The following is a 12264-nucleotide window of genomic DNA, read 5'->3' on the forward strand; positions in this document are numbered from 1 at the left end:
ATGTAACTTTAGAGTTTGTGAATGTTCTTTGTTGCTTTTGTTTCAGTTTCTTCATTTTGATGTTACTTCTTCTCTTAATTGAAAACCTTTATCAATTAATGCATCTCAAACCAAAAACAAACACTAAGAACACCCGCGAGGAGGCCCAAGCGGCGCTTGCGGCTTTTCGACGGGAGCAGGACGCAGCCCGTGCGGCGGTAGAGATGCCGACGGCGGGGGTTGACGCGGATGGGGCCGCGTCGACACCAACAGTGGCGACTGTCTTCGGGAACTCCTCGCGGGAGGAGTTGCCGACGGTAACCCCCAGGCCCACCAAGAGAGGGACGTGTACCAGATCAGTGGCGGCCCGTCGCGGATGGAGGAAGCTCACCCGCACGTGATGCGGGTGGGCATCTGGAATCTTCGGGGTTTCGGCGCACCGGGGCGCAAATCCCAGATCCGTGAGTTTTTCAACCGTGAGCATCTCGATTTTGCGGGTTTTCAAGAGACGATTAAAGCCCAGTTTTCTACCGCAGATCTACTCAGCATTGATCTGCGAGGCAGGTTCGCGTGGTGCGACGTCCCTGCTATTGGGCGCTCCGGGGGAATGCTCCTTGGGGTGAACGAGGATGCCTTCGAGGTGCTGGAATGGCACAAAGGGTACTTCTACATTAGGGTGGGCGTACGCCAGCTTGAGAACAATGTCAAGTGGTCGTTCTTTGTTGTCTACGGCCCTGCTGATCACCACCGAACGGCCGAGTTCTTGGGGGAACTTACCCAGGCAGTGGGGGCTTGCGACCTTCCTTTGGTTCTAGGAGGAGATTTCAACCTGCTCCGGGGAGCGGAGGACAAGAACAACGATGACATAGATTGGCCGCGGGTGCATCGTTTTAATGACTGCATTGCCAACCTAGCACTCCGTGAGATCCGCAGGGGCAGTGCTCGCTACACCTGGACCAACAAACAACTGAACCCGGTCTGGTGCGTGCTCGACCGTGTGTTTGTCTCCACAGAGTGGGAGATCATGTTCCCTTTCTGTACCCTGGTGGTGGAGACCATCATTGGGTCGGACCATGCCCCGCTAGTCATGTGCTTTGGGAAGAGTGGAAGAAGCGCAGTCGCCGCTTCTTCTTCGAATAAGGCTGGCTGGAGAGGCCGGAGTTTGTCGGCTTGATTACTGACAAATGGCGGGATTTGGAGGTAACCAGGGGAGGGTGCCTCGACCCGATCGACGCTTGGAAGTACATCGCTACGGGTCTACGGCAGTTCCTGAGAGGCTGGGAAGCCAACTTGGGGCGGGAGGTCAGGGACCTTAAAGCCAGCATCCTGGCTCAGATTCAAAGCATGGATGCTCGTGCCGATGTTGTAGGCTTGGACGACGAAGGATGGGCCCTTCGTTACCACCTGGAGGGACAGACAGCTCACCCACATGGTGTTATCACCAGATTTTAGCCAAATCAGAAGATGGGCCGTGATTGAGATGGGCTTGGAAGATATGCACATGAAGTGTTTATGAAGCGGCCTCGTGCGAGAGTTTGGGCTAGATTGCCCGTGTATCTGTACATTATGGTAGATCGCATTTTAGTTTAGAGTTAAGAGATAGAGTTTGGTTCGTACACAGTTAGGTTTATTCCAAAGATAGAAAGTCCATGGACTATAAATATGTACCTAGGGTTATTGAGAAAGGAGGACGATCACGTTCACAACAAACACAATCTAGGCGCATCGCCACCCCTTGTTTCGAGGGTTTCTTCCGGGTAAGCGTCATGCTGCCTAGATCGCATCTTGCGATCTAGGCAGTATCAGTTTATTCGTTATCTTGTATTGCTCGTACTGAAGCCTTGTTGATGGCGAGTAACACCGTTATCATAGATGTTTTTGGGCTAGCATCGATACTTTTCTGATATGTTTGCTTAGTTATGCTGCCCCTAAATATCTAGCTGCCTTTGCACCTATCTTGGGTGTAAGGGCAGCGTCTTGCTTGAACTTTATTTAGTAGATTTGATCTGTTATGGTTGATCCTTGTTCTCTAAGGATTTGTTTGATATCCGCATGGTCAGGCCTTGCAAACGGGTTGAACGATCCAGTAGTGCGTGAGGTATGGTTTGCCGATCCAAGAAGGGTTGTTCCGGGAATTGACTTTGTGTTGGTTTTTAGGCCTCTTCTTGGATTAGTTTTCTGTTATCTTTCGTATCTGTCAGGCTCAACTACGTGTAGGATGTTCCAATTATGCGGTGAAAACCCTAGACTGTCGTAGATTGATTTAACTTGATTTTGATCAAGCAGGAACCCCATGTTCTCGTAGATCCAATACGAACCATGGATGAATCGGCTCTTTAAGCTGATCCACAGGGTAACCTGAGAGCCGATCGAGGCTCAGATTTAATGTTTACGTGTCTGCCATGCAGGAAATTAATCGAAGCAATCCATCACCTTCCTGACCAGGTATAGGTCAGGTGGCACGCCCTCGCATTTAGCCAGGACGCGTGCCGGAGCATTGCGGGCCGTCGCCCGAGGGACCAGGACCCACCAGCAGTTCTGGGAGCCTCCCGGCTCTCCGTGTTGCCCATCGCTGCTTGCCGGTGGGTTTTGGCAGGCAGCACATTCTGGCACGCCCGGTGGGACATTCTACAGCAACTACGTCAACATCTGCAGCTGAGATGTCGGACGAGCCAATCAAGTACGAAGATCTGCCTGAGGATCACAAGAAGAAATACGATGAGATTAAAGCTGTCTTCGAAGCCGATCTCACCGGCTCTTTCGAGAGAACCCGTAAACATGGCATTAGGTTCAAAGGATTCTCACCCGAAGGCGTTCTCGATGAAGTAGATCTATCTCTCCCTTCGGAGGAACGCACCAGAGCTCTGCGCCAGGAAGTTAATTACATGGTGGCTCATTCTCTACACCGTCATTCTGAGAGCCTGGTGAACACTTTGGAGCGTATTGCGGTCCGCGTGGTTCAGGAAATCATGAAGCATCAGTACTCTCCGTCAGGGCCTGCCCTAGGAACTCACCAGGAAGAAATACCGTTCCACACCAGACCGCAGCTGCCATTCACGCTTGCAGCTCCAGAGCCACAGGGTTCACCGGCATACGTCGTCTACAAGGTTGGAGGCGATCCTGGCGATTGCCAATTCATGTATGAGCCACCTAAAGAAATCCCACATGGATACGTGTGCACATACGTGCCGGACTGCAATAACTTGGCGCGCACGAACCAGATTGCAGCAGGAGGGATTTCTGGAGCGGACGCCGATAAACAGGCGTGGCTAGCTAAATATGCCACCGGAACGAGTCATGAAAGCTCAGCCCCTGCAGCTCATACCGTGGAACAAATCAGTACAATCTTAAGAGACCAGTTCGGCATCCTGCCAAAGAGGAGGACAGTCGGCTATTCCAAGCCGTACCCCAATGAATATGATTTGATTCCGCTGCCACCCAAGTATCGGCTCCCTGAGTTCTCAAAGTTCAATGGATCAGAAGGGTCTAGCTCAATTGAGCATGTGAGCCGATATTTGGCACAGTTGGGCATGATTTCAGCATCAGACCCGTTACGTGTGAGGTTTTTTGCGCAATCTCTCACAGGACCAGCTTTTGGGTGGTACACCTCGTTGCCACCAGATTCAGTCCGGACGTGGAAGCAACTGGAAGAGCAGTTTCATGTTCAATATCATTCAGAAGCTACCGAGGCTGGCATTGCCGATCTGGCGCAGGTGCGGCAGAAGCGGGGAGAAACGGTGTCGGAATACATTCAGCGTTTCAGGACTGTCAAGAACCGATGTTATTCAGCTCGTTTAACTGAGAAAGAAGCAGTCGATCTGGCAGCATTGGGCCTCGCAGCGCCGATCAAGGATCTGGCTTTCCAAGTGGAGTACGATTCACTGGCGCACATGGTTCAGAAATTAACATTGTATGAGCAGCGCCACCCAGAACTGTACCAAGATAAGTTCAAGCGCCCGATAGGCCTGGTCGAGACAGAAGAAGTTGAGGACTTTGCAGAAGACCAGGAGGTAGCCGTGGCTGAATGGGCTCGGGGGGGCAGCTCCCGTGTCCTGCAAATGGGTGAAACAACAAGGGCCAGCAAGAGGGTTTGACTTCGATATAAGCAAAGCTGAGCAGATATTCGATTTATTGCTTAAAGAAAAACATCTGAAGTTACCCGAAGGCAATAAGATCCCTACGGCGCAAGAAATGAACGGGAGACCGTACTGCAAGTGGCATCACTCGTTCACCCATATCACCAATGACTGCAAAGAACTGCGTCGACAGATCCAAACGGCGATAGAACAAGGCCGTTTGATCCTTGGTCAGTTTGCCATGAAAGTGGACACGCAACCGTTTCCTGGCGTCAACATGGTGGAACATAATCACTCCACGAGGCGTCAGCTGGATTTCTCATTCGAGGTTAACATGGCAGGGCCTGTATACCACCATGGCAGGGATAAAGAAGAAGTCGGTCACTCCCGCGGCAAGGAAAAGGAGGAGACCGGCCCACGCGACCGGCCCCGATATGATGACAAACGGTACATCACCGAGGAACAAGTGAGAAACGTGCGGTATCAACGACCGCTCTCTGCGCATCTCCTTAACAAATATGAGCATCAGTACGACCGACGCCGGCGTTACGAGGTAGACAACGGAAAATATCGTCGGTATGATAGAGACGACGAAGGATATGAGCACCGCACTAAGGGGAAGTCAAGAGAGCAGGAAGACATGGACAGACACTGGGATTGTCCTTTCTTTAAGCACTGCTGGGATTCAGGAATGAGCCGATTACCTACAATCGACAACTGCCCGGAATGCAGACATCAGAAGAAGGACACGAGTGAGGTTTCAGTGTTCAAGCGTCTAGGGCCTCTCCCATCTCAGAACAGACGAGCTGAGTCATCTCGGGGGGAAGATTTCGAGGAGTCAGAGGATGAAGAAGAAGATAGATACCACCGGCCAAGGTGGTGCCCTGATGGACTCAGTCACTCCCAAAAGCGTAGGGTTCAGCGGCTACGTAGCTTGGAGGAAGCCGAGGCGCAGTACCTGCACACATTGAGGAAAGCGCGGCCTGATCTGGCCGTGAAAATTCAGCAAACTTTGGAGGCGGAGAATCGTCCACCGAAGAAAGAATGGCGCCCCAAACAAGTAAAAGCCGATGCGAAGGCATCGGCTGGCACAAATATGGTGTTCATACTTCCGTCGGAGTTTTGTGCTCCAAGAACCGAAGAAGTGCCGGTAGCACAGTTTGACTGTGGCCCACGGCCGGTCATCTTTGAAAAGCCACGAGAGAAGAGCTACAGACATTTGAAGGCCCTGTACCTAAAAGGTTATATCAATGGGCAGCCTGCCGGCAAGATGATGGTTGACACAGGAGCGGCAGTCAATATAATGCCATACTCCATGCTACGGCGTTTGGGACGCTCTAACGTAGATCTGATCAAAACCAACGTCACATTAAGCGACTTCAACGGCCAAGCATCAGAAACGCAAGGCGTTCTGAACGTGGATCTAACCGTGGGCCGAAAAACCATCCCTACATCATTCTTCATCGTCGACAGCAAAAGCACCTACGCTGTCCTGCTAGGGAGGAATTGGATTCACGCCAACTGCTGCATTCCATCCACAATGCACCAATGCCTGATACAGTGGGATGGAGATGAAGTGGAGGTCGTTCATGCAGATGACTCGATCGAGATCTCCCTAGCTGGCATGAATATTTGGGACGCAGACGACCAAGTGCCGATCTTTGGAGTCAGTTTGGACAGCTGTGAGCGCATCGAAGCTTCAAAAAACGGGGTGAGGCTGGTCTTATCCACCGGCCTGACAGAGTAGCAAGAGCAAAACCAATGGACGTACGTGGCAAGGCTGATCCCTGCGATCGGCCCCAAAAAAAAAAGCAATTATCTCACCTCAAGCATGTCACGTAGTCGTAGTAGGGAGACTCCCTCCCGTAGTAGAGCACAAATAAGGTGTAAACCTTCATTGAGCAATGCAATCGAAAAGGAGGCCGATTCCAGCAATCGGCCCAAATTATCCTCACCATACGTTTGGCCTGTGTTCAGCATAGATCTGGCAGGCGACGGAAAGCGTCAGGCTACAAGGACGTAGCAGGTGGAGTCGATGTGCAGGTACAGTTCCTGGAATCGGATGACTGGAGAGCATATATCTTCAATTACTTGAAAGATTTGGCTCGGGGGGCACCTAAACGGATAAGGTACAAGGCCATGACGGGCAGTGAAATATGGGGGCCGATGCACGAAATCGGCCAGTAAAAAAAAATATACAAAGCAATAGGACGCAAAGCACAACCGATGCACAGACATCGACTTTAGACTAAAAAGCCGATGCGCAGCCATCGACTCTAGAGGTACAAACTGTTACAAGGTATCAGATTACATGGATAGGCTCTACTGAAGGAATGCCTCGAAGGCATGGAGGGCGTCAGCACGGACACGATCCACCTCGGCGATCTCGGCCTCGTCATCTTCGTCCTCGCCGGTTACTAGCTGCTTGCTCAGGGCACGTATTTCTGCCAGATCAGTTCTCAGTTGAGCTTTGAGACCTTCTGCTTCTTCTTGGGAGCGGGCAATAAGAGCTTCCTTATCAGAAATAAGTTGTTTGGTTGCCCGGACCCTCTCTTCAAGGTCCTCCAATTCCTTTCGCAGGGTCTCAAGTTCGGCGGTGCTGACAGAGGTGTCAGTTTTGGCATCTAAGGCCGTCTTTTTCTCATTAAGCCGCTGACATTTGTCTGCAATATCGGCTTTCAACGGAAGTTGGGCGTGGCGTAGATCGATTCTCTGACGAGCTAACTTCACCCTTGACCTGTAGGCAGACAGAGTCACAACTGGCCAAAGTTTCACCTGCAACGTTACCGGGAGGTGGTGCTGGATTTCTTCAAGAACACTCTTCACTTCCTCGGGGTCTTCGACCAACGTCTCGATCGGAGAGGAAAGCAGGGCTTTGAGATGCTGAAATTGACATAGGACAGCGCTAGGTCGTGGTTCAGCGCCTGCCATAGAAGGAGCTGGTTCGATGGATTCAGGGTCGAACGTTAGCAAGCCCGAGAGGTCACAACCCTGACAAGCAGAAACAGCGTCAGTATGCAGCAAAAGAAAAGGGTAAACCAAACGAAAGGAGTATACCTCTCCTGAAACCAGGGGACAGCCGATAAAGAGGTAATCGGCTCTTGTGTTTCTGCTGGGGGCTTGGCCATATTGGCGACCTTGTCAACGGCACCTTGAGGGATTACTGGATCCAGGTGTGCGGAGGGCATCTGTACTTCCTCAACTCCCCCACTAGAAGTGTCATCAATCTGCAAAGGAGGTGGTTAGCCAATGTGAGCAGCAATGGATTGGCATGAAAAATGAGCTGGGGAGAGTATGGAGGGTAATTACATTTGAAGCCTCTTGGTTTGATGAAGGGGCTCGCGGTTCCTTTCGAGTCCTCTTGGTGCATCGGCTCTTTGTGCGTAGACCGCCTTGCCCCGCTTTGATTGGAGCTTGGGGGACAACAGGTTCAGGAACTGGCCTTTTCCTGGAAGCCGATGGTGGCAAATCTGGCTGGCTCTGCGTGGTGATTTTCCCAGAGTTACCTGAGCTCGAATCCCCTCGACTGGATAGTGTTTCCTCGCTGGAGTTGTCTTCGGTGGAGGCCTATAAAGGAAGAGGTAGTAAGCACAAGCATGTTTATAGAAGCCCATAAGGATGGATGAAATCAGTCAAGGCATGGATCAACGTACGTGCAAGCTCTCTTGACCTGGAGAAGGGCTCCGGCGCTTCAAAGTTTTCCTGGCAGCTACCTTCCTCACCGTCGTTCTTGCCTTCGTTGGGGCTCGGGGGGCAGCTGGCCCGGAAGGTACTGTGCTCTTGGAAGCCGATTTTGGTGGAATCGGCTGGCTCTGCATCACGACCTTTTTCAAAGGTGGCGAGCTTTTGCAGAAAAGGACCACAGGAGCCGATGGGAAGAATTCAAAAGGGGAGCCATCATCACGTGTAGGTTCTGGACCATCTTGTTGCTGCAAGGAGACAGAGCAGGGTTATAGAAATCATTGTAAGCCACCTCAAGAAAATCCACCTCAAGAATATTTGCGAGTGGTAGTACCTGTTCTGCAGGGATATCAAATTCAGCATCGAGTTGTTTCAGCAACGGTCCCAGAGCTCTCCTGAAGGCATGAGTTTTCCACATTGACCACCAGGTCTCAAAACCATTGGTTGACGAGGTGAAAGAGAGGTTGTTAGGGACTATAATGGTTAGAGCATCAAAGAAAGAGTAACACCTCTGACCGGTGAGGAGATCGGGCAAGTCAGCTCTGCTCTCTGTTAAGTGGTGGAGGAAGAAATGGGGAGACACCTGCCCAAGACCAAACTGCCGGGCTGCTACGACCGGCTGATAGGACTCATAACCAGGTTTGATTATTCTGTTTGATATGCTCATGCCAACTGGAAGGAAGCAGGGACGGATCATGGTGGAATACAAGTGCCGGGTGCTGGGGTCATCGGCAAAGCTGTCTAGCCTGAAGGAGACTGGATTTTCAAAATTTTCAGCTTCCGTGTAAGGAAAGAAGAGAGGATTGTCCAGGCGTTGGAAGAAAATGCTGAACCACTTGGATGCTTCCTTGGGGATCAGTTTACTACCTGGAAGGCTATACAAGGCTTGGCCGTAGCTGGTGCATCGGATCTGCTTCCCATTAGCGTTTGGAAAGGTGCAAGTAGCCAAAAGTGGGGAGTTTGGGATATGGTTCTGGAAATACAGCTGAGCCCATAGCTGAATAAACCACCAGGGACCTCCTGTTTTGACTGTTTGTTGGGGGAATAATTTGACAGACATTAGTTGGAGATATCGATAGACCTCTCCAAGGAACAGTTTGCCGAGGCCAAGCTGGGTGCCCCTGGCAAATTCATAGGCCAAGGAAAGATAACTCTTGGTCGGAGCAAGTGAAGGGCCACAGAATATGAAGTGTTCCAACCAGAAATTTAGGAAGGTCGTGTGTTCTTTCTCTGTTACAGGGCCTTTAATTTTCATATGGCGTCGAAGATAAGCACCCCAGTTTGTGCACTCTGTTTTGGAAGAGAGTTTGAAAGGGACCCTTGGCAGCATAAAGGCAGAGGGGCTGGGAGATGTAATGTCTAGGCCAGTGATCATTACCACATCTAGCAGAGTTGGTGTCATGGGCCGGTGGCCAAACATGAAGCAGTTCAGAGCATCAGACCAGAAGTAGCCGATGGTTTTTAGAAGGTTTTCATGCTTCTCAAGGGGAGACAATGATAAGGACAGAGCATCGGCTATTCCTGTGGTTTCCCATGTGGATTGATAAGTTCTGGATACTCTACTATACCAGGAAACCCAATCTTCAGGAGGGTTAGGCCAGGCTCGTAAGCAGTCGGCCCAAGAAGTTAGATCTAAATTTTGGCTCACGAAGGGGATCCTATTGGCCTCGCAAGAAATCAGATGGGCAGGACTCTCGACAGTACGGGGGCCAAGACAAAGAGAGTTTGGAAGAGAAGGATGCGGCAGCAGAATGTCTGGTACCTAAAATTAATGATGGAATAAAGCATTAATTCAGATGTTTGCTATTAGTTCTAACACTATGCTCGGATGGCGAGGGGCAGTTAAGGATTACCTTCAGGCCAGAGACCGTTGCGTTGGCGTTGGATGATTCCGCCATCTGATTCGTCGGTGGAGATGAATCTGCGCGGTTGGGGATCTGGGATTCGCGTTGCCGCGAGTTGAATCTGTTCGATGGGCAGTTGGAGATCTGAGATGGAGGTCACAGGTTACCGTTTGAAATTTGGGGAATGACCGCTTGGACCGGTCTAAATGGGTACCTGAGTCTGGCCTTGCTGGCGTTTTATGGTAAAAGACCGATGCGTTGCCATCGGCTCTTTGTGCGTTGACTTACTTTGACAATCGGAAAAATCCACATGGAAGCCTTCTTCATTGATTAAAAGGGGGATTTTTACATAAGAGCCGATTGATCGCAAAAGGAAGATCTGCTGCCTAATGCACTACTACTACTAGCCCTATTCTAGTAGTCCCTAATCTAGGGGCCGTCGCGGCCCTCGTCGTCGTCGTCCTCGCCGCTATCGACACTGCTGCCGGCGACGTCTTCATCGCTGCTGCTGAAGCCGTCGGCGGGGGCTTCTTCTTCTTCTTCTTCTTCGTCGTCGTCGTCGTCGTCCTCCGACCCTGCGCGGAAGCGCTTCGCCGGCGGGTAGTCCTCGGAGGAGGTGTCGTCCTCCGCTTCATCATCTCCGTCATAGGAGAGGTCCGCGCCCCAGGAGAAGGCATCGTCATCACTCTCTTCCTCCAACTCCCCGTCAACGAGGAACTGGAGGTTATCCTCCCCGTCGGTCAAGGATTCGTCATCCTCTGACCCGACGGCGAAGTCCCAATCCCTCTCATCCCACCACAGTGGGGCGCGGGCCTCGTACGCCATTTTTGGGTCGTACTCCGGCATCGGCTCGCTGGAGGAGGAGGATTGGAAGGAGAGACCCGATGAGGCAGAGGAGGAGTCCATGGTTGCAGAGGAGGGCTTTTTCGATTGCTAATGCGGAACGGGAGAATGAAGAGGTAAACTGCTCGGATGCGGTTAAATAAAGGGGATACAGTGGAAGATGATTCAATGCTGTGGCAGTTTCGAGGATGCGGTGCCAAAACTGTCAAATCGTGCAGTACGGAGAAGTTGAGGAGGCAAGGCATCATGATGAAAGGACACTGTAGCGGTTCTGCTCTGCAACGCGTGACCCGATGAAGGAAAACAGAGTGGTTCTGGAATTATTATTGCCAAAACCAGGGGGGCATGTGTTATCACCATATTTTAGCCAAATCAGAAGATGGGCCGTGATTGAGATGGGCTTGGAAGATGTGCACATGAAGGTTTATGAAGCGGCCTCGTGCGAGAGTTTGGGCTAGATTGCCTGTGTATCTGTACATTATGGTAGATCGCATTTTAGTTTAGAGTTAAGAGATAGAGTTTGGTTCGTACACAGTTAGGTTTATTCCAAAGATAGAAAGTCCACGGACTATAAATATGTACCTAGGGTTATTGAGAAAGGAGGACGATCACGTTCACAACAAAAACAATCTAGGCGCATCGCCACCCCTTGTTTCGAGGGTTTCTTCCGGGTAAGCGTCATGCTGCCTAGATCGCATCTTGCGATCTAGGCAGTATCAGTTTATTCGTTATCTTGTGTTGCTCGTACTGAAGCCTTGTTGATGGCGAGTAACACCGTTATCATAGATGTTTTTGGGCTAGCATCGATACTTTTCTGATATGTTTGCTTAGTTATGCTGCCCCTAAATATCTAGCTGCCTTTGCACCTATCTTGGGTGTAAGGGCAGCGTCTTGCTTGAACTTTATTTAGTAGATTTGATCTGTTATGGTTGATCCTTGTTCTCTAAGGATTTGTTTGATATCCGCATGGTCAGGCCTTGCAAACGGGTTGAATGATCCAGTAGTGCGTGAGGTATGGTTTGCCGATCCAAGAAGGGTTGTTCCGGGAATTGACTTTGTGTTGGTTTTTAGGCCTCTTCTTGGATTAGTTTTCTGTTATCTTTCGTATCTGCCAGGCTCAACTACGTGTAGGATGTTCCAATTATGCGGTGAAAACCCTAGACTGTCGTAGATTGATTTAACTTGATTTTGATCAAGCAGGAACCCCATGTACTCGTAGATCCAATACGAACCATGGATGAATCGGCTCTTTAAGCTGATCCACAGGGTAACCTGAGAGCCGATCGAGGCTCGGATTTAATGTTTACGTGTCTGCCATGCAGGAAATTAATTGAAGCAATCCGTCACCTTCCTGACCAGGTATAGGTCAGGTGGCACGCCCTCGCATTTAGCCAGGACGCGTGCCGGAGCATTGCGGGCCGTCGCCCGAGGGACCAGGACCCACCAGCAGTTCTAGGAGCCTCCCGGCTCTCCATGTTGCCCGTCGCTGCTCGCCGGTGGGTTTTGGCAGGCAACACATGGACCGTCTCCAGGAGGAGTACTGGCGACAGAGGAGTCGCCTCAACTGGCTCCTCAAAGGTGATGCCAATACGGCATTCTTCCACGCCATGGCGAATGGTCGGCGGCGGAAATGCCTGATCTCCAGACTCACCTCGGAGGACGGGGTTATCTCGGAGCCCCGGGCCCTCCAGGAGCACATCTACTCCTTTTATCGTGCTCTTATGGGCTCGGTCGGGGAAACCCGAGCCTTTTCCCTTGCCTCTTCCCTCTGGCTCCAAGGCGGCCGTGCATCCGAGGAGGAGAATGAGGGGCTCATGCTCTCGTTCACTGGGGAGGAACTT

General features: G+C 51.1%; 1 protein-coding gene across 1 annotated transcript; it reads left to right on the plus strand.

The window, feature by feature from the left end:
* The first annotated feature begins 355 nt into the window (after positions 1 to 355).
* On the plus strand, positions 356 to 1153 carry LOC139833281 (uncharacterized). Its single transcript, XM_071823499.1, has one exon. The coding sequence runs from the start codon at positions 356 to 358 to the stop codon at positions 1151 to 1153; it is 798 nt and encodes a 265-aa protein (XP_071679600.1).
* The last annotated feature ends 11111 nt before the right edge of the window (positions 1154 to 12264 follow it).

The sequence above is a fragment of the Lolium perenne genome, chromosome 1 (genome assembly GCF_019359855.2).
Source record: "Lolium perenne isolate Kyuss_39 chromosome 1, Kyuss_2.0, whole genome shotgun sequence".
NCBI lineage: Eukaryota > Viridiplantae > Streptophyta > Magnoliopsida > Poales > Poaceae > Lolium > Lolium perenne.

Excerpts from the sequence above, each read along its gene's own strand:
- LOC139833281 (XM_071823499.1), top strand. The coding sequence starts at position 356 with ATGGAGGAAGCTCACCCGCACGTGATGCGGGTGGGCATCTGGAATCTT.